Source organism: Bufo bufo, chromosome 9, assembly GCF_905171765.1.
Source record: "Bufo bufo chromosome 9, aBufBuf1.1, whole genome shotgun sequence".
NCBI lineage: Eukaryota > Metazoa > Chordata > Amphibia > Anura > Bufonidae > Bufo > Bufo bufo.
The window spans coordinates 213,088,957-213,116,376 of record NC_053397.1 but is presented as its reverse complement, the minus strand read 5'-3'; the positions used below and the strand labels follow the sequence as shown (position 1 = coordinate 213,116,376).

General features: G+C 47.1%; 1 protein-coding gene across 1 annotated transcript; it reads left to right on the top strand.

Moving 5' to 3' along the window:
* The first annotated feature begins 28 nt into the window (after positions 1 to 28).
* Positions 29 to 15,491, top strand: FPGT (fucose-1-phosphate guanylyltransferase). Its single transcript, XM_040406706.1, has 4 exons — positions 29 to 170; positions 8,519 to 8,686; positions 10,189 to 10,281; positions 13,294 to 15,491. Exons 1-4 carry the CDS (start codon positions 98 to 100, stop codon positions 14,721 to 14,723), a joined length of 1,764 nt encoding a protein of 587 aa, XP_040262640.1. The 5' UTR covers positions 29 to 97; the 3' UTR covers positions 14,724 to 15,491.
* The last annotated feature ends 11,929 nt before the right edge of the window (positions 15,492 to 27,420 follow it).

Sequence of the window (27,420 nt, the reverse complement as noted above, 5' to 3'; positions counted from 1 at the left end):
CCCTTATCAAACATGGCCGCTGCGGAGTTGACGTGTCAGTGACGTCAGAGGTCGCTGAGCTTGTGACTTCGGGTCTACCTGTTTCTGCACTGCCAGGATGTGTGACCGAGGAGCTGACAGTCTGCAGGGGGAGACCCGGCGTAGGCTGGCACGGTACAGCGCCCTCAGAGGTACAGGCATGGCGCCCACCTGATATCTGCCCCCTCTTATATGTCTGCAGCCTCTTCTAGCAATGCTGGGGGTCGTAGTACATTTTAATTCTGCAGTATATTATCATTTCTGTAAGGTCTCTGTGGTGAGGAGGAGAATTACCTGTGCACTATGGTGGTCAGTTACTTGACTTCAGTCACACCATGCGGTTTTGGAGACGTTTCTTGAGGGACCGTGTTTAGTGTACCGTCTGCTTTAACTCAGCGTATCATAGACGCACGAAAACCTGTCCCAGGAGATACGCGTCCGTGTTGCCCCTAGAGACCAGTTAGCGCTCATCCTGAACGGACACTTGCGCGCCCTTATTTATTGCTGTGGGCATTAAGGACACGCCCCTTTCTCTAGGACTACGGACACACGGAAAGGCCTCATGCACACGACCGTTGTTGTGTTCCGTTCCGCAAAATGGGGTTCCGTTGTTCCGTGATCAGTTTCTGTTTTTGTTTCCGTGTGTCTTCCTTTATTTTTGGAGGATCACCAGACATGAAGGAAAGTAAAAAAAAAAGTCTAAGTCAAGTTTGCCATGCAAATGATAGGAAAAAAACGGACGCGGATGACAATCTTGTGTGCCTCCGCGTTTTTTCACGGTCCCATTGACTTGAATGGGTCCGCGAACCGTTTTCCGTGAAGAAAATAGGACAGGTTATATTTTTTGGACGGACTGGAACCGCGGATCACGGACGCGGATGACAAACGGTGCATTAGCCGAGTTTTCAGCGGACCCATTGAAAGTCAATGGGTCCGCAGAAAATCACGAAAAACGGAACAACGGACACGGAACACAACAACGGTCGTGTGCATGAGGCCTAAGAAGAACTGTAGGAAGTGGCTGACATGTCGGGAACGTCTGCAGTTGTCGTAAGTGGTGGCGCCCCCTGCAGGTCCAACAGGAGTTACCATTTCACCGGACGCCGCCGTGTATTCCCTGACAGGGGTTATACCGGAGGACCGCATGGTGACGATTCTGCACCGGAATATCTTATAGTTATCTGGTTCAGGAAAAGCTGGGTGGACGATTGGACACAGAATGTACAACCTGGGCCAGGTAGGTAAAGGGGGACACCGCCACCTCAAGGCCTCGTTCCCATTCGGAGATCTGGCAGACTGTGCAGGATCCTCTCCTTCACCGGCGGCCAATTTCCAGCATAAATGGCGGTTTTCGGGCAGACAAAAAACATTACGTGCAACATTTTTTTTTTTTGTCCGTCTGTCAGACGCCATTTACGTTGGATCAGTTTACCGGATCTCCAAAACGGAGATGTGAACACGACCTAACCCGACAGATCTAACGTTTTCGAGAGGATGCACAGGGCTAACGTTTCCGGATTTCTGCAGCGGATCTGCACGAAGGATTTACTCCGTTCACTGCTGCTAATCCGCTGATTGTCTTCGTGAAATCCGTTCAATATTCTTCTCACTTTTTTTTTATAATTTCCTCAGCTCAGACAAACATCTGAAATGCCCTATTCGCTTGCACGGCGGTGGAATGTTAGCGGGTTTTGTTGCAGAAACCTCAGCAAATCCTGAATGTGTGAACAGAGCCTGAGATTGCGGTAATGACAGCGGCTCGCCATTAATGATGGATTCATAGCAACACAAGGGGGCGCTCTGTACCGAGCCGTGGGTGGAACTAATCGCTCGTCTCTACACGCAGCGTTTCCAGAAATAGATATGACTGAGGCCTCGTGTACATGGTAACGCTGCGTGCACAGAGCCGATATGGCGGCACTCTGTATTAAGTCGGAGGGGATGTCTGTGGGGTCCATATAAAGCTGAGTTCACATCACCGTTTCATTTTCCATTCTTCTGATCCGTACATACAGGCCTCATGCACACGACCGTATGTATTTTGCAGCCGCAAAAAAACGGATCCACATTCCGTATTTTGCAGAACCAAACAGCTGGCCCCTAATAGAACAGTACTATCCTTGTCTGTAATTAGAGATGGCCCGAACTATCCGACGGCGAACAGTTCCCGGCGAACATAGCTTGTTCGCGTTCGCCTCTGCCGGGCGAACACATGCGATGTTCGGTCCGCCCCCTATACATCATCATTGAGCAAACTTTGACCCTGTACCTCACAGTCAGCAGACACATTCCAGCCAATCAGCAGCATACCCTCCCTCCCAGACCCTCCCACCTCCTGCACAGCATCCATTTTAGATTCATTCTGAAGCTGCAGTCTTAGTGAGAGGAGGGAGACTGTAACTGCTGCTGATTTAATTGGGAAATCGATAGCTAGGCTAGTGAATTCAGTGTCCACTCCAGTCCTGAAAGACTCATCTGATCTCTGCTGTAAGGACAGCGTCCTGACAGCACCCCAAAAAGCCCTTTTTAGGGCTGCAACATTAGTCTGCTTTTTTTTTTTCCTTTATATACATATTGCAGTTGCCTGGCCTGCCTGTGTGTGAGGAGCTGCAGGCCCACAGACTGTAGTGTGCCCACTGCCAGTGCTCACCCCTGTCATTCCGTGTGGCACAGGACTTTGCTTAAAAAAAGGCACTTAATTTTTACACTTTAATCTAAGGTTAGTTGCCTGCCAGTGTGTGTCAGGCTGACTTCCACTGACTGTAGTGTGCCCACTGCCAGTGCCCACCACTCATACCGGCTGGCACAGGACTTTGCATAAAAAAGGCATTTAATTTTTACACTTTAGTGTAATTTCAGCTGCTTGCCTGCTGCTAGTGTGTGTCAGGCCGACTTCAACTGACTGTAGTGTGCCCACTGCCAGTGCCCACCCCTGTCATACCGAGTGGCACAGGACTTTGCTTAAAAAATAGGCACTTAATTTTTACACTTTAATCTAAGGTTAGTTGCCTGCCAGTGTGTGTCAGGCTGACTTCCACTGACTGTAGTGTGCCCACTGCCAGTGCCCACCACTCATACCGGCTGGCACAGGACTTTGCATAAAAAAGGCATTTAATTTTTACACTTTAGTGTAATTTCAGCTGCTTGCCTGCTGCTAGTGTGTGTCAGGCCGACTTCAACTGACTGTAGTGTGCCCACTGCCAGTGCCCACCCCTGTCATACCGAGTGGCACAGGACTTTGCTTAAAAAATAGGCACTTAATTTTTACACTTTAATCTAAGGTTAGTTGCCTGCCAGTGTGTGTCAGGCTGACTTCCACTGACTGTAGTGTGCCCACTGCCAGTGCCCACCACTCATACCGGCTGGCACAGGACTTTGCATAAAAAAGGCATTTAATTTTTACACTTTAGTGTAATTTCAGCTGCTTGCCTGCTGCTAGTGTGTGTCAGGCCGACTTCAACTGACTGTAGTGTGCCCACTGCCAGTGCCAACCACTGATACCGGGTGGCACAGTAGCTTGCCGATAAATAAGGCATTTAATTTTTAGACAGTAGTCTAAATTCAGTTGCTTGCCTGCTGCCAGTGTGTGTCAGGCCCTCTTCCTTTGACTGTAGTGTGCCCACTGCCAGTGCCAACCACTCATACCGGGTGGCACAGTAGCTTGCCGATAAATAAGGCATTTAATTTTTACACTTTAGTGTAATTTCAGTTGCTTGCCTGCTGCCAGTGTGTGTCAGGCCCGCTTCTACTGACTGTAGTGTGCCCACTGCCAGTGCCAACCACTGATACCATCTCCCCGTTCGAAAAATCTATTCAATAAATGGCACCCAGATTGGGGACGTTAGAGGGATTAAACTGATGAGAATAGTACTACAGAAAATACCACTCATATCGGGTGTGACAGTAAATTGCACGGCGCAGACGCAGTCACCGTGGATAAAAACAAAGGGGAGGGAGCCAGCGTTTTTTTAACCATCTCCCCGTTCGAAAAATCAATTCAATTGACCTTTCGGGGACCCTTGGTGTTGTACGTGGCTGGGTGGAGGAAGAAACCTTCAATGACATCACCGGGACGTGGCTAGCTTGGTATCCAACCTTGTGCAAATGGGGAGTTTGCGGTTGTGCAAATGAACTGTTTGCGGTGCATTAAAAGGGGAGTTTGGTCTGTCAATGTCTGTGATGCGGGCGTAACCCTTACACTACCTGATCGATACAACATCATACCTGATCGTATACACACACTGGATGTTTTAAAGCACGTTATTCCAAACAATTTAGGAATGTTAGTTGATTTATGCCCTTTATGGATTAAAACCCGACTCTGCGTCCACTACGTAATTTTCCATGGGAGTTTTGCCATAGATCCCCCTCCGGCATGCCACAGTCCAGGTGTTAGACCCCTTGAAACAACTTTCTCATCACTATTGTGGCCAGAAAGAGTCCCTGTGGGTTTTAAAATTCGCCTGTCTATTGAAGTCTATGGCGGTTCGCCCGGTTCGCCAGTTCGCGAACATTTGCGGAAGTTCTCGTTCGCTGTTCGCGAACTGAAAATTTTATGTTCGCGACATCACTATCTGTAATGCGGTCAATAATAGGACACGTTCTATTATTTTGTGAAACGGACATACGGAAACGGATTGCACACGGAGTAACTTCCTTTTTTTTGTGGACCCATTAAAATGAATGGTTCCATATACGGTACGCAAAAAAAAAAAAACGGAACGGAAATGGAAGGAATATACGTTCGTGTGCTTGAGGCCTTAGGCCCCCTTTCACACGGGCGAGTATTCCGCGCGGGTGCGATGCGTGATGTGAACGCATTGCACCCGCACTGAATCCGGACCCATTCATTTCTATGGGGCTGTGCACACGAGCGGTGATTTTCACGCATCACTTGTGATTTGCGTGAAAATCGCAGCAAGCTCTATATTGTGCGTTTTTCACGCAACGCAGGCCCCATAGAAGTGAATGGGGCTGCGTGAAAATCGCAAGCATCCGCAAGCAAGTGCGGATGCGGTGCGATCTTCACGCACGGTTGCTAGGAGATGATTGGGATGGGGACCCGATCATTATTATTTCCCCTTATAACATGGTTATAAGGGAAAATAATAGCATTCTGAATGCATAGTACAATAGCGCTGGAGGGGTTAAAAAAAAAAATTGAACTCACCTTAATCCACTTGATCTCGCAGCCCGGCTTCTCTTCTGTCTCCTTCTTTGCTGTGTGCAGGAACAGGGCCTGTGATGACATCACTCCGGTCATCACATGGTCCATCACCATGGTAAAAGATCATGTGACGGACCATGTGATGACCGAACTTCTGTGAAGATTAAGGTGAGTTAAATTATTATTATTTTTTTAACCCCTCCAGCCCTATTGTACTATGCATTCTGTATTCAGAATGCTATTATTTTCCCTTATAACCATGTTATAAGGGAAAATAATACAATCTACAGAACACCGATCCCAAGCCCGAACTTCTGTGAAGAAGTTCGGGTTTGGGTACCAAACATGCCGATTTTTCTCACGCGCGTGCAAAACGCATTACAATGTTTTGCACTCGCGCGAAAAAATCGTGCATGTTCCCGCAATGCACCCTCAACGCCTGTGTGAAAGAGGCCTTAGGCAGATCTGTAGGGGTCCCAGCAGTCGGACCCCCACTGATCTGCTACACCCTGTGGACAGGTAAAAGTCTCATCTGTAGTATGACGCCTTTAATAAACCATTTTCTTTGGGGCTTGATTTGCTCGATAATAACCTAAATTTTGTTAGGCTGTTGCTTAGCAACAGGCGATACAGAACACAGGTGACAACTCTTGATCTCCATGCTTCTCTGCAGACTGACGAATGGCTGGTGGTCTTCAGACTGGGTAAGTATTAGAAGTATAAGGGTACGGGGAGGGAAGACACTACGTTTGCTATTAAAGGGGGTGTCCAGCTGAGGAACTGACAACCCTTGGAGTTCTCCCCTGTCCCCTGAACATAAAGAAACCCACTCACCTGTGCGCAGTCCCGCCTCTGCCTTTTTCCCGGCCACTTACGATTCCCGCAGGACCAGGAAGTTGGCTTGGTCTGATGGCCGCTGCGCCAAACACACAACGGTATCTCACTGCTGTGACCGCAGAGACCTGTGATTGGCTGCTGCAGTCACGGGTTCGCAAGCGGCCAGGAATGGAGCAGCGGCAGGACTGCGGACAGATGAGTATTTTTTTTTTTTTAATGTTCAGGGGAACAGGAGAGCACCCCAAGGGTTGTCAGCTCCTGGACCGAACAACCCCTTTGTCAGGATATAAACCTTCCACAGTGCGAGACAACATCAATGAATTCTCTCTATGATCCCCTCAAGTGGAGGGGACTTGACATTCTCCTTCTGCAGACAGAACAGAAGGGGGGGAGGCTCCTGCTGCAGACGGAACAGAAGGGGGGGAGGCTCCTGCTGCAGACAGAACAGAAGGGGGGGAGGCTCCTGCTGCAGACGGAACAGAAGGGGGGGAGGGGGGGAGGCTCCTGCTGCAGACGGAACAGAAGGGGGGGAGGCTCCTGCTGCAGACGGAACAGAAGGGGGGGAGGCTCCTGCTGCAGACAGAACAGAAGGGGGGGAGGCTCCTGCTGCAGACGGAACAGAAGGGGGGGAGGGGGGGAGGCTCCTGCTGCAGACGGAACAGAAGGGGGGGAGGCTCCTGCTGCAGACGGAACAGAAGGGGGGGAGGCTCCTGCTGCAGACGGAACAGAAGGGGGGGAGGCTCCTGCTGCAGACGGAACAGAAGGGGGGGAGGCTCCTGCTGCAGACGGAACAGAAGGGGGGGAGGCTCCTGCTGCAGACGGAACAGAAGGGGGGGAGGCTCCTGCTGCAGACGGAACAGAAGGGGGGGAGGCTCCTGCTGCAGACGGAACAGAAGGGGGGGAGGCTCCTGCTGCAGACGGAACAGAAGGGGGGGAGGCTCCTGCTGCAGACGGAACAGAAGGGGGGGAGGCTCCTGCTGCAGACGGAACAGAAGGGGGGGAGGCTCCTGCTGCAGACGGAACAGAAGGGGGGGAGGCTCCTGCTGCAGACGGAACAGAAGGGGGGGAGGCTCCTGCTGCAGACGGAACAGAAGGGGGGGAGGTTCCTGCTGCAGACACAGAACAGAGGGGGGGAGGCTCCTGCTGCATACGGAACAGAAGAGGGAGGCTCCTGCTGCAGCCACTTGTCTTACAGCCTCACACAAGCTTGTGAGGTGGAGGGACATGGCTGATCTTTTGGGATGTTTAGGGAAAATTCTTTATAGGAAAGATATTGAAGGGGAAGGATTTGATAATTTTATTTTATTTTTTACCTTTTGTGGATTTTCGGTGTTTAGTGCTCCATTAAACGGCCTCTTTCAGCAGTTCTGTCCCTATGACACTGACTGACCTGTTACATGTGCGCTTGGAAGCTGAAGGCATCGGTGTTGGTCCCATGTTCATATGTGTCCACATTGCTGAGAAAAATTGTTATACTATATGCAAATGAGCCTCTAAGAGCAACAGGGGCGTTACCATTACACCTAGAGGCTCTTACCTCTCTGCAACTGCCGCGCCCTCTGCATTTTGATTAACAGGTCCCGGCAGTGTAGACGTGATCACACCCGGTCCTGTTAATTAAAGTGCAGAGGATGCCGCAGTTGCAGGGAGCGCACAGCCTCTAAGTGTAACAACAACGCCCCCGTTGCTCCTAGAGACTAATTTGCATATATTAAAGCTTCATTTTCCTCAGCAATGCGGGCACATATGAACATGGGACCAACACAGACGTCTTCAGCTCCCAAGTGCACATGTAACAGGTCAGCCAGTGTCATAGGTACAGAACTGCTGACAGATGCCCTTTAAGAATGCCATAGGGCTTTTTTGTCTTAGGCCAGACTCCTGTGACATGTAAGTGGCCATGCAATGGAAAGAAGGGAGAGCAGCAGTGGCCCTCTGAGGTGAAGGAACCTAAGCAGTACGAAGCTAAATCTGGCGATGCACATTAGATATCTATCAGCCGAACCTTTCGATTTTGGGGCCTCCTAACGGCAGGTGTAAGGGAAGATGAGGATCGTGCAGTTGGATTTCAGCATGCCTGATCCTTTTGCTCTTACTCCAAGATGAGCATGCATGTGTAAGTGGCAGCCAGGAAGTTGCTGTGACTGCGTTTATCCGCCAGCTATCCCAACCATGGATCCGCCGCCCACCATTGACAGCATCACGCGGGTCTGTATTGCTGCTATTCGGGATATTGTGCCAGCTGTTATATGGATGCAAAAATAGGTCTGTATTCTCCTCATCTGAATGCCGGCTGAGGGCACAATTTCATTCTGTTTGTTTCCCCCTCATAGGAGTAAATGGGCAAGAGGCGCTGCTGCAGCATTGATGAGGTCCTGCAGTAGACCCGTATGGAGGCATCTTGGGACTCGTTCCCTCTTGATATCCTCAGGACTATGCTTCCAGCTGTAATAGACCAGGCTCGTGTTCTGATTCTCCTTCTTTCTCCCCGTCCAGGTAGAGACGTGCAGGCTGGGGAATTCTGGGACGTGGTTGTCATTACAGCGGCCGACAAAATCCAGGAGCTGGCTTATCAGCGGCAGATAGCTGATAAAGTGGCCAGGAAAGAACTTCCTCTCCGAGTTCGTTATCACGTTTTCTCTGATCCCCCGGGACCAAAAATAGGTGAGCTCTTCAGCTATTTTTGTAATTGGCAGTCTTAAGCCCGGAGCAGCGCTTCCTTCTGTGGCTTTGTGTCTGCCGCTGTGCACACGGGTTGCCAATTAGCGTCTGATCTGAGCCTATAAATATCCTGACGCGCCTGAGCCTTATTGTTAGTTTAGAGAAACAAACCGGCGTCCCCTCTAATCTTCTCTCCACAACACTTGACTTCCCAAATAACTGCTGCGTGCCCCCACCGGGTGCTGCCGCTTAATGAACTGTCACCGAACCCCCCCGCCCGGTATGAGCACGTCACTGCAGGCCGGCTCGGCGCGCGCACCGCGCACCTTGTCTCTGTGTTATGTGCACACATACAGTGGATATAAAAAGTCTACACACCCCTGTCAAAATGTCAGGTTTCTGTGAGACAAAGATAAATCATTTGAGAACTTTTTTCACCTTTAATGTGACCTATAAACTGTACAGGGGGGATGTTTCGGAGCTGACAGATACCCTTTAAAGTGAATCTGTCACCAAATGTATCTCCATAAAACTGGCTGACCTGAGAGATGAGCGCCTCTCAGCGGAGTTTAATGGTGTTGGTCCCCGCCTTGCTGAGAGATTCTCTTTTTGATAATATACAATGAGACCCTAAGTGCAACGAGGGCAGTGCCGTTGCACCCAGAGTCTCCAGTCACTCTCTTACAGGCCACACCCCCCCACCACATTGACTGATAGGGCCAGGTAGTGAAGACGTAGTCGTGCCCAGTCCTGAAGTCTCTTGCCTGCGTGTCAGCTTCAGTGTTTGGCGCAGGCGCAGTACAGAAGCACCCTGCCAATAAATTCTGTACTGTGCCTGCGCCAAAGACTGAAGCCAACATGCAGGGGTGAAACTTTGGGGCCAGGCGTGATTACATCTTCACTACCTGACCCTGTCAATCAAAGTGGTGCAAGAGAGAGATCGGACGGAGCCTCTGGGTGCAACAAGGTGCAAAGGCACTGCCCTCGTTGCACTTAGGGTCTCATTGTATATTCTTAAAAAGCTAATTTTTTTCTCAGCAACGCGAGATGGGACCAACACCATAAACTCAGCCGTCCAGGGGGCATCCTTCAGGTCAGCTGGTTTTATTGAGATGATGTTGGTGACAGAATCCCTTTAAGGGGTTATACAGTAAGAATATTATATAGCGTTACTTTTAGACATTGGAGCCGCAATGGGCGTTTTTCTGGCTGCAGGTTCACACTGTGTGGATTTATATCGCAGATCAGCAGCCAATTACAGGCAATAGAAGAGTTTTGAACACGTAGCTGAAACATTCTACACTGAAACGAGTTCCCTCCTCAGTTTCACCCCTGAGGTGTATTGGACGAAGTCCGCAGGGAATCGGAAACGCAATCTGCATGCAGAATCACGACAGGATTCACGCGTGCAGTATTGTCTCTCGTCTCTGTATTTATTTAGGTCGTTGTCGGCTCTGGAAATGTTCTAACCTATAATTTCTGCATTTTTTTTTTTGTGAATGAAGGGAACGGCGGCTCGACCCTGTGCGCCCTGCGCTGCCTGCAGCAGCTGTATCCCGCTGACTTGGACTCCTATACGGTGATCCTGATCCATGCAGGTAGGTTTGTAGGTTTGTCAATCACGGAATTTCTTTGGTTTTCTCATTATACAAGGAATAGTTCGCCAGCCGTGGATACACGTTTATTTATTTTTTCTCCTTTAGTCAATAGATAATCTCCAGCAATCTTGTTTTAACTAATTAAACATAATCAATGCGCTTAAAGGGAGTCTGTCACCACATTTCAGCATATTAGACCGATCAAATAGGGTTATATGATCCACCCAGAACTTAAAAACGGTACCTTTGTTGTAGAAAACGGACTTTTCTTTTAGCCGAAAATGAACTTATAAGGTTATGTTAATGAGCCCTCTCAAGTGCCCAGGGCGGTCTCTCAATCCTCGGAGCCCCAGGCAGCACCTCCTAAACGGCTCATAACCCCGCCCTCCGTGCGCCTCTGCCCGCCCGTTTACTCCCCTCCCCTGTCCTTTTCCACTGCGGCTGTGCGGTCCAAATCGTAGCGGGCGCATGCGCAATGCGATGCCCGCTCCTGGCAGGGCATCGCGATACCTACTGCGCATGCGCCCGCTACGATTTGGACCGCACAGCCGCAGTGGAAAAGGACAGGGGAGGGGAGTAAACGGGCGGGCAGAGGCGCACGGAGGGCGGGGTTATGAGCCGTTTAGGAGGTGCTGCCTGGGGCTCCGAGGATTGAGAGACCGCCCTGGGCACTTGAGAGGGCTCATTAACATAACCTTATAAGTTCATTTTCGGCTAAAAGAAAAGTCCGTTTTCTACAACAAAGGTACCGTTTTTAAGTTCTGGGTGGATCATATAACCCTATTTGATCGGTCTAATATGCTGAAATGTGGTGACAGACTCCCTTTAAATTGAATGGGTCTCATAATGATTTTCAATTATCCGAACATCCGTCCCCGTGTCAAGGAGAGTTTGTCTAATGGTCTCTGTTGGGGTCAATCTCTGCTAAGGGCTTCATATTCAGACTTGGCTTATACCTCTGCCGATAGCGGATAAGTGTCTGATCGGCGGGGGGCCCGACCGCTGGAGACCCGCTGATCACAGGTATTATGTGAATGCAGTAGCGGTCATGCATGCGCGCTGCATTTTTCAGCTCGATCGGGCACTCTCGGACAGTCTCTTAGTGACATGACGGGGAAAACAGGCCCCCATTGTCATGATTGGCAGGGTCCCCACTAATAGGCAGGACCCCCAGCAGTCCTCTGCTAATCAGACACTTATCCTCTATCCTGTGGATTGTCTTAATGAGACAACCCTTTTAACAAGTAACCCTTTTACTGGATCGGGTCAATTATGGAATGTTTGTTCCTAATAATTGGCCTGTGTAATAGTGCCGCCAACCACCCGACGAATGAAAAAAACATTTGGCAGGTGATTCAGTCTGAAAAATGCCTGAACAGTCAGAAAAAATGGCAGTTCAGGCAACGGAACTGCACCCTTAGGCTACTTTCTCACTGGCGTTTTGGCTTTCCGTTTGTGAGATCCGTTCAGGGCTCTCACAAGCGGTCCAAAACGGATCAGTTTTGCCCTAATGCATTCTGAATAGAAAAGGATCCGCTCAGAATGCATCAGTTTGGCTCCGCTCCGCCACCATTCCGCTTCGGAGGCTGCCTGCAGCGTTTTGGTGTCCGCCTGACGATGCGGAGGCAAACGGATCCGTCCTGACACACAATGTAAGTCAATGGGGACGGATCCGTTTTCACTGACGCAATCTGGCACAATAGAAAACGGATCCCTCCCCCATTGACTTTCAGTGGTGCTCAAGACGGATCAGTTTTGGCTACGTTACAGATAACACAAACGGATCCGTTCTGAACGGACGCATGCGGTTGCACTATCTGAACGGAAGCCTTTGTGCAGATCCATGACGGATCCGCACCAAACGCGAGTGGGAAAGTAGCCTTAGTCGCGTGATCTTTCGGCATCTTTCCTGTGGCACTAAAAAAACCTTGTCCGTCGGCAGCGCACTGCCCTGTGTGAATAGGGGTTTGCTGCTCAAGAACAATTAAAATGTATGGGAAAGAATGATCGTAATGGCGATCATCCATCCCCGTACACTAGCATTGATTTCCAGATGTAAATGCAGTAATTGGGGATTACCTTCTTCAGACATTAGGTTTGCAATATTGCAGCCACAGGAAGGTTAAAAACCAACCACTACGAGAAAAACATTCTTGTCTAGTGAATATGATCAGAATAAATCCCACCCCAGGCAGATACCTCCGATAACGTGTCCCATATCCAAACCCCAATTAATTTAAAGGAATTACCCGAGTCCCTTAGTGTCACCAGTGCTCTTACAGTATAGAACCCCCTTCTAAGCCTTCTTTTCGATAAATGTGGTGGTCGCCCCATTTTCATGCTTATGTCGGATCTGTGTATTGACCATTGATATATGTAGTAATCAGATTTCTCCTCGAAGCCATCTTGTCAGTGATTCTTAAATGCCTTATACCTGGTAAAATTCCCTCACTCCAGCACCATTAATCCAAATCCCATGCGGGATTATCATAGCACTAACCTGATTGTCCATAGGGTCCTAACGGTAAAAATATATATCTGCCTAAAATCTATCTAAAAGATAATTTTACCTTCACGTAAATCTAAATGAAACATTTCCTATCGTGTTGGTTCTACAATTCCTATGCAGACTATGCGTCTCCGTGGTTACAGACTACAAACAAGCACAGTGTAGTCTGATCCTGCAGTTCTGCTCCCTCCTACTGTATATTTCCTTTACTTCTGGTTTAATCCACCAGATATCCGCTGTCACAAGGTATGGGGCAAATGGAAGTATGAGACTGCAAGACCGCAGGATTACACTGTACAGAATATATATTTTATTTTCTGTCTGATACCATGGACACTCATTAATGAAGACCCTTTGCAAAGTTTTTATTTTATTTTAGATTTACAGAAAAAAAAAAATCATCAACTAGTCTGGCATGTTTGAAATGCTTAGTATAGTTACCTGTATATTTCTACTTCAGTTAGATATGATTATTCCTTTATTTTATTTTTTTCTTAATATAGGAGGCTACAGTCAACGATTACCAAATGCAAGCGCTGTGGGCAAAATCTTTACAGCCTTACCGTTCGGTGACCCCGTTTACCAAATGCTAGATGTGAAACTGGCCATTTACATAGATTTCCCCTCCAATATGAATCCTGGTGTATTGGTCACCTGCGCAGACGACATAGAACTCTACAGCAGTGGGGGGGCAGCCGTCACGTTCGATAGACCGGGGATCACAGCTCTCGCTCACCCGTCACCGCTGGAAATAGGGACGACACACGGGGTGTTTGTGCTGGAAAAGTCCAAGTCTGAATATAAAGATTTACAATATCAAACGTGCAGATCTTACCTACACAAGCCCAGCATTGACAGAATGCGCGAAGCAGGGGCCGTCGCCCAGAACCCAAAGAGACCTGGCCTTTCGATGACCCAACCAGTAGTCTCCACGTCAGAAGTGGTTTACACCGACAGTCTGTATTACATGGATCATGGCACCGTGAAGGTGTTACTGGGGTTCTTTGAAGAATTAGGGGTCATTAACTGTGAAATAGATGCCTACGGGGATTTTTTGCAAGCCCTGGGGCCCGACTCCACTTTGGACTACACAGAAAACACGGCCAACGTCTCAAAAATCGAATCCGAGCTCGCGGAAGTGAGACGGAAAATCTATTTTCTCCTTAGAGGAACGGAATTCACTGTCATCGTCTTAAATAACTCCAAATTTTATCACATCGGGACTTTGCAGGAATACTTATATCATTACACGTCTGATACTTCCCTCCAGGCAGAACTTGGATTACAGTCAAAAGTTTCTAGCATCGTGCCGGATCAAGATGAAAATCTTAGTCCAAAGGCCTGCGTCATTCAAAGCCTATTAGATGCAAAATGCAAAGTTTCACCTCACACAGTCATTGAATATTCCAAGCTGGGCCCTGATGTGTCCGTGGGGGAATACTGTGTTATCAGCTGCTCATGCATAAGTATTAGATGTGTCATCCCAGACAAATCTTTCGTGAGTTCATTAAGTCTGATGATTGATGGCCAAGTAATGTATGCAACCATCTTGTTTGGCATTGAGGATAACTTGAAGAAGAACGTTGGTTCCTTGTCTGATCTGAACTCGCTTCAGATATTTGGAAGAAACCTTGTTCAGCCTCTGGAGCTCTGGGGCATCCAAGTTTCCGAAGAGCTTTTCTCTGGCGACCAAAAGTCTTTGAGTTTATGGAACGCCCGTATTTTCCCCTGCTATGCAACGATGGAGGAATCTGTCTTGGCCGCCGTGGAGATGCTGAAGGCGATGAACAGCAAGTCAGCAGCAGATCTTGGAGATGCCAGGAGGGTTTCCATCGAGGAGATATTGTTGTATAAAAACATTAATGAAATGTTGAGCTTCAGACAAGCCCTTTATGAAGAAATCCAGACTCAGCAGCAAATAGGAGCATCTTAATGATGAGGAGCCATATCTGTGACTTCTAAAGGTTTTGTGTAGGCTCTTGGTGACTGTGCTGTCTGGGTTGTTTATAACTGCACCGAAAATGGCATCAAAGACACAACCGCGTGGGGGCATTCACTTAAAGGGGTTGTCCGGGATTGAGGACTTTGTTCCATTAGTACAAGACAGACATACACATAACATACATCCATGTCCTACCTTTTCCACATGTTTCTGAAGCCCCGTTTTCTTATAGGAAATTCTTCGCCAGAAGTGAAGTTTTCTTAGACTCGGTGACGTACCGTGTCCCTTGCAGGAGCGTTGAAGCCTCTTCTTCCGGCTGCTCAGGGAGCCCGGTGACGTCACCAGCACTGATGGGCGGGCTTTAGCGCTGCTCTAGCCAGTAAATGGCTAGGGCAGCGCTTGAGCCCGCCCATCAGAGCCGGGGACGTCACCGAACCCACTGCCGGGCGGAAGCTTTCTCCCGGCAGTGTGTTAATGTAAACAAATGAGCCTTTTTCCCTGCGCGATTTAGCGCAGCGCAAAGGAAAGCATCGGAGCAAGAACTGCTCCGATGCTCAAGTCAGGGGGGCTGCCTGGGTGAAAATAGAGGTTTGCCCGGGTTCAGCTCTGAACCCGGATAACCCCTTTAAAAGGGTTTTCCAATAAGCAACGCTTAAACGGGTTTTACGAGACTTTAATACTGATGACCTATCCAGAGGAGTATCTGATCAGTGGCGGTCCGACACTCGGGACCCCTGCCGGTCAGCTGTATCCTAGATCAGTGACGACACGTTCATCGGTCACGTGGCCTAGGCGCAGCTCGGCCCCATTGAAGTGAATGGGGCTGAGAGCCATACCAAGCACAGCCACTATACAATGTACGACACTGTGCTTGGTAAACTGCCAGAAAGCTGTGCCGCTCACAGGAGTGCCGGTGCCTTGTCAAACAGCTGATCGCCGGTGGTCCCAGTATTAAAATCTTGGAAAACTTTTTTAACACCTGGGGACCCCCTCCAGTCTTCAGAACAGACCGTCCCCCCCCCCCCCCCCCCCCCATTTAAATGGAGCTGCAGTCCGTCCAAAGTCTGGAGGAATGACGAGGTAGCAGCGCTCAGTTTTCGATCCCATAGACAGTGTGCAAACACAACCACTGCTCTGTTGACGTGGGCCGTTCTTTTCATGATCGGAGGTGTGGGGTACCGCAGTTCCGTTCCAGTAAATGGCGGCTGAGCTGCAGTAACCCGGCACGGCCACTACAGAGTGGATGGAGTCTCCTGCTTCTGACTCCGTCCACTGTTTTGTTTCCAGCGGCCGGCGAAAGCAGCTGATCGTTGTCGGTGACAGTTTTCGGACCCCCTTTAGCGTTTCACTTTATGGGAGAACAAACCGTGAAGTCATTGGGTGGAAAAACATCGGACGCAGAACGTTAGTTTAACACGATTTCTGGTCCTGTCTAAATAATAGTCGGTGCGGAGCCTCGAGTGGATTTGTGCAGAACAAACAGAGCGCAACGTGGGGTCCTGAAACAGCAGACGTGCATGTAAATATACCATTTTCTGGGCAGGAACCCTAGAAGTGAGCTGCAGGTAAAGGACTTCATGATAATACTCATTAATTACTATTATGTCTGAGATTAAGAACTGTAGACGGGCGTTTCCGGCTGTGATAATGAAGTGGATTACTTTCTTAATGTGACGGTGGCGCTAATTGACCCGCTGCTTGATGGGAACGCTTATTGCGTACGATGGAAAGTAACAAAAGATCATTGTATTCGGCATCGCGGATATTTACAGGCTCTGCTCCGATAACCATTTATAGCTGTTGTAGAACTACAAGTACCTTCACGCCCTGACAACCTCTGGCCTAAATCTGAGCCCCCATAGGCGATACAAATTGTATATTTAACTCCAGAGCAGACGATGGGTGAATCCAGTAGATCATCCCTCATTGGATTCAGATGTCCCTGGGAGGCCCCATTCACACAACTGTATTTTCGGGACCGCAAAATGCCACGGTCGTGTGAATGGGCCCTAAGGACTCACTCAGCCTTAAAGCGATACTCCCCTCTGAGACATGGGATAAGCCATCAATTTCAGATAGGTGCGGGTCCTACGTCTGGGACCCACTTTTATCTCCAGAAATGAATAGAGAACATGCATGGCAACCCTCCGTTATGGGAGTCCCGAAATTGCTGAGCGTTAGTGAATGCAGAGATGGCCGTACTTGTGCAGCGCGCTCTCCATTCACAGTTATGGGACTTACCTGAGAGAGTCACCATGATGCTTAAAGTCTAATTTCTCCGTCTCCGGAGTATGCACAGAAGGGTTCATTTCATAGAAACCCAATTAACCTATCTGTACTGTATGTTTTTGGGAATGTGGAAGAAAGATAGAGCAAAGAAACCCAATGTAGATGTTTTCCTTGGTCACATTGAAGCCCCAGGACTGTAAGATAGCAGTGCTAACCATGGAGCCATTATACAGTGGTTATGGGGCTCTGTGCTACGTTATGAGGGTCACCTTCATCTAGTGCTTGGAGCAGAAGAACTTTGGAAGCATCTGCTTGTAGATTGGTAGAGGAGAGGCAGGTCTGAAGATTTGCACATCTTTGTAGGCGGTTATAGCCTTCAGCTGTGTGCTGTCCATGGCGTCCTCCTGATGTCTTCTCAGATGTACCCTACTGACCTGCACACCAGCATGAGAGAACAGTCTTGCAGACAGACAGTAGGGGGCAGTCACACGATCATCTAACAGACACTGGACACTTTCCAGGGACCTTTCACAGGTGACTAATTGTTGTGGGCAGATATTTCTTAATATAGGGATGAGAGAAGAGTATAGATTTGTGCAAAACAAAAAATGTCTGCTACACCTAAAAACAAGCAGATAATTTTATTAGTCAGCACTGGCAGCTGCACACAGTCTGATTGGACTGTCCACTATTTGCCTTCTCACAGCTGTGAGAGGGTGGTCTGGACTACTGACATGCAGTGAGGGCACAGTTCAGACTAATGACAGCTATGCTGGGGTGGTCCAGACTACTGGGAGCTGTGAGGGGGTGGTCCAGACTACTGAGAGCTGTGAGGGGGCGGTCCAGACTACTGGGAGCTGTGAGGGGGCGGTCCAGACTACTGAGAGCTGTGAGGGGGCGATCCAGACTACTGAGAGCTGTTAGGGGGCGGTCCAGACTACTGAGAGCTGTGAGGGGGCGGTCCAGACTACTGGGAGCTGTGGCGGGGGGCGGTCTAGACTACTGGGAGCTGTGGCGGGGGGCGGTCTAGACTACTGGGAGCTGTGGCGGGGGCGGTCTAGACTACTGGGAGCTGTGGCGGGGGGCGTTCTAGACTACTGGGAGCTGGGGCGGTCTAGACTACTGGGAGCTGTGGCGGGGGGCGGTCTAGACTACTGGGAGCTGTGGCGGGGGGCGGTCTAGACTACTGGGAGCTGTGGCGGGGGGCGGTCTAGACTACTGGGAGCTGTGGCGGGGGGCGGTCTAGACTATTGGGAGCTGTGGCGGGGGGCGGTCTAGACTATTGGGAGCTGTGGCGGGGGGCGGTCTAGACTACTGGGAGCTGTGGCGGGGGGCGGCCCAGGCTACAGAGAGCTGTGAGGGGGCGGCCCAGGCTACAGAGAGCTGTGAGGGGGCGGCCCAGGCTACAGAGAGCTGTGAGGGGGCGGCCCAGGCTACAGAGAGCTGTGAGGGGGCGGCCCAGGCTACTGAGAGCTGTGAGGGGGCGGCCCAGGCTACAGAGAGCTGTGAGGGGGCGGCCCAGGCTACAGAGAGCTGTGAGGGGGCGGCCCAGGCTACAGAGAGCTGTGAGGGGGCGGCCCAGGCTACAGAGAGCTGTGAGGGGGCGGCCCAGGCTACTGAGAGCTGTGAGGGGGCGGCCCAGGCTACTGAGAGCTGTGAGGGGGCGGCCCAGGCTACAGAGAGCTGTGAGGGGGCGGCCCAGGCTACAGAGAGCTGTGAGGGGGCGGCCCAGGCTACAGAGAGCTGTGAGGGGGCGGCCCAGGCTACAGAGAGCTGTGAGGGGGCGGCCCAGGCTACAGAGAGCTGTGAGGGGGCGGCCCAGGCTACAGAGAGCTGTGAGGGGGCGGCCCAGGCTACAGAGAGCTGTGAGGGGGCGGCCCAGGCTACAGAGAGCTGTGAGGGGGCGGCCCAGGCTACAGAGAGCTGTGAGGGGGCGGCCCAGGCTACTGAGAGCTGTGAGGGGGTGGTCCAGAGTACAGAAATTTTTTTAAAACTTTTCTGGTCAAGCAAAGCCAATAAAAGTTCATCACGAATGTTTGCACTTTTAGGTTTGCTGATCTTTTATTTAGTCATTTGTAATGTGAATCTGTACTTTTTAGGATGTAGATTTTTTTTTTTTGCATTTCTGTATCATTTGTCTGAGATTATTAACTCAGCAGCAGGATATTCGATCACATTAAGTGTATTTCATGGTGCTGGGTTACTTAAGCTGTTTTTATGTGTTCAGCTCCAATGTGCCTCCGACAATAAATCAACCTCAGGATCACTGTCCGTGTCCGCTGCTGTCTCTGCACATAATTATAACCTAATCAATAAAGACACATGGATTATCTGGGCCTCCTCCACACCTATTATCCAGATATTGCTTTTGCATCTCCTGGCATGCCTGGTGGGGGGGAGGGCAATTAGACACTGAACTACAAGACAATTTTAGAGAACTGATTGCACAAGTAAGAAGTAGATGTGGAGGAACCAGGGCTGCATTGGGCATGTAACACACATAGGAAATATCTATCTGTAGGAGAGAGTTCGATGTTGATGACCCTTTCCTCAGGACAGGTCATCAATATCAGATCAGCTGTTTGAAGAGGCCGCGGAGCTCCAGTGAGCAATGCAGCCTCTTCCTAGACCACCATCATCACGTTCATCGGTCGCATGGCCTGGTGCGCAACTCTGTCCCATTCACGTGAGAAATATAAAAAAATGGAGTATTAAAACAGGGAAAAGAGTGGGGGTTGGGGGGTAAGGTGGAAGCGCCAAGGGGCCATTGTATAAATCATCTGTCGGGGGGATCAAAAGCTTCACAGACACAAGAGTGTCAGCCAAACCCGTGGTTTAGCCGTCAATACACTAAATATGTATGGGCAGGGGTGCACCACCAGTAAGGCGAGGGAGGGGGCAGCAGAAGGGCCATGGACAATGAGCGCTTTTATTGTGGCAAAAGGGTTAGGTTAAGGAATGGGGGGGGGGGGGGCCCTTTTCAGCTTTCACAGAAAGGCTAGGTTCACTCCTGTGTATGGGGACCTTTAAAGGGGTTGTCTGCTTTTGTAATATTGATTTACCTGTACATCCAATTGTACGTGTCATCACTGATGATGTCACATCCATGCGCGTGCACAGACCACAGCACTGCGTTCGGCAGCTCATGGGGGGGGGGGGGGGCGCTGGTGCTTGGAATTGATCTGTGAGAATGTAGCTTGCGGCTCCAACACACCGACAGACCATAGGTTCAGGAAATGGATAAACAGAGGTGTGCACCAAGGGGAACCAAAATGCACTTCAGACATGAAACGTGCGATCTGCTAAATAAATAAAGCGCGTCTGATTCGCTCAGGGTCCTGCCCTCTACATTTTTGGGGGCCCGCCTCGTCACTTGATAAGGTCTATAAATAAGCAGACTGGTGCATGTGCAGGAGAGCCGAGATCTTAAGAAAGTGTAAGTAATTTAGAAATTAATCTCGCTCCTCGGAGCAATCGCGCCGGGCCGAACTCACTTCTGTAATGGATTTCGCAGAGGGAAAAAAAAAAAAAAAAGTTGTAATTGGTGTCGAATTGTCTGCGCTGTCATGTCAGTCTAATACTGTGTGATGGATTACCAGGGGAATGGCATCCAGGCTTTCATTAGAAAGGTGTTTGTGCAGATTAGTGGACTGTGGAAGTACAGCACTGATAATTCTAATAGCCAGGCGGAAGGTAATTAATTTTTTTATTTTTTTTAAATCAAGTTAATGGCAGGAGAAGAAGGAAAGGGCCGAGATGTTTCGGCCTTTCTCACATCCGTACGGCCTCTAAAAAAATATATATATATATGGGTATAAAATAATCTGTAAAATCACAGTTTTAGATTTTTGCTGGAAAAAAAATTCCCTTAGATATGATAAAAAAAAAATCAGTATTTTAATTTCAAGAAGTTTTCTACAGCTTCAGTCAAGTTCAGCTAAGTAGCTCGCTGCCCCCGCTTTTTTTTTTTTTCCACAGGGACCCATTTCCAGGACTGGCACTGTTAGACTACACTACTATAATTGTCATTTATATGCCCTATAAAAGCTGAACTAGGGGGCGCTACGGCGCCTCTATCAAACGCCTTAAAGGCCATGGTCGCTATTGACTGCGGCATCTAAGGAGTTAAAAAGCCAGGATCAAAGATTTCTGCGATCAGTGTGAAGTACGTGTAGATCAAGTACGTCACTTTACATGAAACGGTTAAAATAAACTGAGCAGAATAGCACAGGTAGGCCACAAACGTTAAAGGCCCTGCTTCCAGCGCCACGCACTACAGGGACACAGATACAGATTAAGACCGCTGAAGAAGGCCCTGATAGGCCGATACGTCCGCTCTATATGCCTGCTCTATATACCCTGTAATTGCACTGGATCATGATGATCATATGATGATACAAGATTAAAATCTAACAAGCAAAGAAAAATACTGTGTGCTGCAATTTTCTACTACACAAACGTTAAAGGGGTCCTCTGCTTTGGGCAATCCCTTTTTGCTGTCGATCAGCGGTGATCTAGGAAAGGATGTGGCAGCAAGTGTTCAATTTTCCTGCAGCGCCTCTACAGGTGAAAAAGAAGAATTGCATGCTGCCATTGGAATTATTGGGCTGTCCGTGTAATGCTTGGAAATGTTGGGTGAGACCCTTTAGATAGTCAGATACCACTCCCTATTAAAGCATTTTAAGAAAGGGTCTTCTAAACAAGACAATTGCTTTTGGCCTCCTGCACACAACCGGGTCTGTTTTGCAGTCTGCAAATTACGAATCCGCAAAACACAGATGCCATCCACGTGTGTTCCGCATTTTGCGGAACGGAACGTCCAGCCCTCAATAGAGCAGTCCTATCCTTTTTTTTGTGATACGGACAAGAATAGGACATGTTGTATTTTTTTGTGGGGCTGCGGAATGGATGTGCGGATGCGGACAGTGCACGGCCCCTCTTTTGCGGCCCCGTTGAAGTGAATGGATCTGCATCCTACCCCCAAAATATGAAGCTCGGAGGCGGACCCAAACCACGGTCATGTGCATGAGGTCTAAGATTTCTAATCTTTGGATCATTCGCGTAAACTGGAAACCTAGAAAGTAGGGATCAACCGATATTGATTATTTATTTATTTAGAGCCGATACCGATAATCTTTTAGGCCGATAGCCGATAATTTTTACCGATATTTTATATCTCATAATATATATTAGTTGGTAGTCACTGAGGTGGTGGACATTTCCATTTGGCACTAGTATATTATAGATGTAAATTATAAATTAATAAAGCCCTTAGTTGGTAGTCAATTTATAATTGACATTTATAATATACTAGTGCCAAATGGCAATTTCCACACCATTCCCCCCCCCCTCCTCACTGACTTTATTAACCCCTATCAGACCTCAGATCAGCCCTTTATTAACCCCTATCAGACCTCAGATCAGACCTTTATTAACCCCTATCAGACCTCAGATCAGACCTTTATTAACCCCTAACAGACCTCAGATGAATAAAATAGAAAACTCCTAACCTCTCCTGCGCCGCAGATCCTCTTCATCTCCGGGTCCGGCGTCTCGCTCCCCTGTCTTCTCCGGCCCGCACTGTCACCTGACAGCGTGCAGCGTCAGGTCATAGTGCGCGCACTACGTCCTGACGCTGTACAGGGTCAGGACAGTGCAGCACGGGCCTCATCAAATAAGACCAGGGAGGGTGAGTATCGGAAGTGCTTGCTGCGCTTCTTCCCCGCTCCCGGCACCCGATGCATACTAGTGCGTGCTTCTATAATGGAATAAGAATAAGCTTCACATAGATCGTGTGACCGATGAGCCTGACCTCAGTGGCCTAAGAGGACTCTGCATCATTCAACACAAAGGTGGAATTCGCACCGCTCAGATATCCTGAGGATAGGTCATCGGCATTTTATTTCTGGAAAACCACTTTAATCCATAGAAGGAAATGAGAATTTTTTGGAAGAAACCAATTTTATTACTAGGGGAACACCAAAACTTAAAGAAGTACTCCCACAAAACTTTTTACTCTTTGACCTATTAGGTACATGATGCAAACTGTAGTGAAGGTAATTTTCTTACCAGAGACTGTCTTTGTGAGTTATCCCTTCCCTTCTGATCCTCAGCTGTGTCACACGACCAACGCTCTGACTTTATAAATAACAGTATTTTCTGTGTGAACGGGAAGGCAGTTTCTTTGTGTATTCCTATGGAGGGTTAATGTCAGTCTCATAGGAATAAATAGAGAAGTAACTGACTTCCTGTCCTGTCAGTTGGAGATCAGAGTGTTGGTCACATGACACAGCTGAGGATCAGAGGGGAGGTTGTAACTCACCAATACAGTCACCTGTAAGAAAATTACATTCACTACAGATCACATCATGCATCTTTTTGTTAGGTCATGAAATAAAAATGTTTAAGGTAGCACTTAAAAAAAAAAATAATAATTTATGCCTACACTATTAACCCCTCGATTTCCATGTCTTGTATCAGTAGACTATCTCATGTCACATTGATTTTCTAACTTCTATGTTTTCTAGACCGGGCTGTTATCTCAGTAATTGACTTGCAGTCTCATAGGTAACATGAAGATCCTATGTAAACTACAGGCTGATGGTTTTATATACCGGGGCGGATTACACCGGAGACCTCAAATCCACTGACGACAGAGGAGGCAATCCTGATTCGTGAACTTCATTTGATCCCTTTCCCCCGGGTGCAACCCCCTCGTCTGCAGAGACGCTTCGGAGTAATAAAAAATGGCACTTATTTTTACAGTATGGGTTCTTTGGGGTCTATTATGCCTATTTAAGGTGGCAAACAAAAACCTAATTCCACCCAGCGCCGAGACATTTTACCGTAATGCTTCATCTAGGAACATTTCAGTTTTTAAAGCTTTTGTGTTAATATAAACATAAAACTAACAGAAATGTTGAGTGGAAACGGTCGTAAAATTGGCTAATTATTAAATCTCATAAAAAGTAACGAGCATTCTCATTCATTAAATTCTAATACACCATCTCCATCCCGGCTGTAGCCATTAGATAAAGTATAATGTCTGACTTATGAACATTATCACTTCATACAACACAATTCCCCCTGTGGGCAGAGCTCAGATCTCTCACTTGGCTAATAGCCAGAGAAATAAATTCATCAATTGCTGGAAATTATATCTAAACAAAGAGTTTAATGTATAAATTATTTATTCTATAATCATAGCGCTCTCAGGCAGACAGTCTTAGAAAAAATCACAGTTTGTGTCACATTCTTGTACATAGGAGCAGTATTATAGTAGTTATATTCTTGTATGTAGAAGGCAGTATTAAAGTAGTTATATTCTTGAACATAGGATCAGTATTATAGTAGTTATATTCTTGTACAGAGGAGCAGTATTATAGTAGTTATATTCTAGTACATAGGAGCAGTATTATAGTAGTTATATTCTTGTACATAGGAGCAGTATTATAGTAGTTATATTCTTGTACATAGGAGGCAGTATTATAGTAGTTATATTCTTATACATAGGAGCAGTATTATAGTAGTTATATTCTTGTACATAGGAGCAGTATTATAATAGTTACATCCTTGTACATAGGAGCAGTATTATAGTAGTTATATACTTGTACATAGGAGGCAGCATTATAGTAGTTATATTCTTGTACATAGGAGCAGTATTATAGTAGTTATATTCTTGTACATAGGAGGCAGTGTTATAGTAGTTATATTCTTGTACATAGGACCAGTATTATAGTAGTTATATTCTTGTACATAGGAGGCAGTATTATAGTAGTTATATTCTTGTACATAGAAGCAGTATTATAGTAGTTATATTCTTGTACATAGGAGGCAGTATTATAGTAGTTATATTCTTGTACATAGAAGCAGTATTATAGTAGTTATATTCTTGTACATAGGAGGCAGTATTATAGTAGTTATATTCTTGTACATAGGAGCAGTATTATAGTAGGTTTATTCTTGTACATAGGAGCAGTATTATAATAGTTACATCCTTGTACATAGGAGCAGTATTATAGTAGTTATATTCTTGTACATAGGAGGCAGTATTATAGTAGTTATATTCTTGTACATAGGAGGCAGTATTATAGTAGTTATATTCTTGTACATAGGAGCAGTATTATAATAGTTACATCCTTGTACATAGGAGCAGTATTATAGTAGTTATATACTTGTACATAGGAGGCAGTATTATAGTAGGTTTATTCTTGTACATAGGAGCAGTATTATAGTAGTTATATTCTTGTACATAGGGGCAGTATTATAGTAGATTTATTCTTGTACATAGGAGCAGTATTATAGAAGTTATATTCTTGTACATAGGTGCAGTATTATAGTAGTTATATTCTTGTACATAGGAGGCAGTATTATAGTAGTTATATTCTTGTACATAGGAGCAGTATTCTAGTAGTTATATTCTTGTACATAGGAGCAGTATTATAGTAGTTATATTCTTGTACATAGGAGCAGTATTATAGTAGTTATATTCTTGTACATAGGAGGCAGTATTATAGTAGTTATATTCTTGTACATAGGAGCAGTATTATAGTAGTTATATTCTTGTACATAGGAGCAGTATTATAGTAGTTATATTCTTGTACAGAGGAGCAGTATTCTAGTAGTTATATTCTTGTACATAGGAGGCAGTATTATAGTAGTTATATTCTTGTACATAGGAGGCAGTATTATAGTAGTTATATTCTTGTACATAGGAGCAGTATTATAGTAGTTATATTCTTGTACATAGGAGCAGTATTATAGTAGTTATAGTCTTGTACATAGGAGCAGTATTATAGTAGTTATATTCTTGTACATAGGAGGCAGTATTATAGTAGTTATATTCTTGTACATAGGAGCAGTATTATAGTAGTTATATTCTTGTACATAGGAGCAGTATTATAGTAGTTATATTCTTTATCAAATTTCTTTTTATTTGAGAAAAATACACAGTCATGTAGAAAGTCATACATCTTGTGTCCAGACGCAGCTGGATAAGTGCATAGTCAGCAAACACATTATATTCAAGATGATTGCATACACGACTACAGATAATGGAGTGAAGTATGTAAACAAACAACTGATGAGGGGGGGCTATAACAAGACAAAGGAAGGTGGGTTGGGGGAGAGAGGGGAGGGGGAGAGTTGGATGTCAATCAAAATCTTAGGTCAAGACATATCTAAGCCTAGAATTTGCGGTATAGCTTCCAAGGAGACCATAGTTTTACAAAAACTGCTCTAGAGTGATTTTCCCAGTGGGCTAATTCTTCAAACCGATATAGTTGGTCAATTTTTTCCGTCCACATCAAGAACGAGGGAGCTGATTCATTTTTCCACAATAGAGGGACCAGCAGTCGAGCTGCTGTAATAAGCATGGTTTGTAGATTATACTTTGAGGGGGTTAGCGTGCCATTTGGACACCAGAGCAGCAGGAGTTTTGCATCTAAGGTAATCTGGCTATTACATATCCTGTTTATAGTTGCTTCTACTTCAACCCAGAACGGTTTTATTTTCTCGCAGCTCCACCAAATATGAGATAAAGAACCAATGTCTCCTCCACACCTCCAGCAACTGTTTGGGATAGCGGGATTGAGCTTGTGAAGGAACTCCGGTGTCTTATACCATCTTGTAAGTAATTTATAAGAGTTTGCCTGTATTCTAATACAACGGTTGAAACCATGTGAGTGTGTGAGGATGAACGCTTTTTCAGGTTCTGACAGGGACAGGGACAGCTCCTTCTCCCAGGCTGCAAGGAACCACAGATCTGGAGGTGCGGAGGAGAGTAGCTCCTTGTAGAATGTGGAGAGAGGTTTCTTGGGGCGAAGAGCGTTAGAGATTTTCCCCTCCAACCAAGAGGGATCTACCGTAGGCCTGGGAAAAGATTCCAAAAGCGCCAAATCTTTCTTAAAAGCCATAAGCGCAAGGAAAGAGGCTCCCTGAACCCTCGGGATTTCATATATTTTACTCCAATTTAAGGCACCTGATACAGTTATGACGTCTTTCAGTTTAAAGTTAGATAATAAAGCCCAAATTCCTGTTGCATCAGAGGTGGTAGGGTGAACGTGTGCCTGCAGCAGCTCTAAGGGGAGACTCAAGCTTGGGAACCTAAGGGTCGAGGACCTATATAGTTTAGTCCATTCCAGTAACAGACCTTTCCATAAGGGCGAGGTAAACTTATTATTAGCAGTACATTTGCGTACGCCCCATAGAGCTAACTTGTCCCTGTATGAAAGCAAATCACACTCCAGTCGGGAGACAAGGCCGAGAGGGCGCCAAGAGATAAGGCTCAAAGCTCTGTTCAGCATCGATGCTTTATAGTAAAGGTAGATGTCGGGTAGGCCGAAGCCTCCCAACCTCCTCTCCCGAGTGAGAGTGGCATAAGCCAACCTAGGGGACTTACCAGACCAAACAAAGGTTGAGATGACCCTGCGGACCTCCACAAAGAAGGAATGGGGTAGCC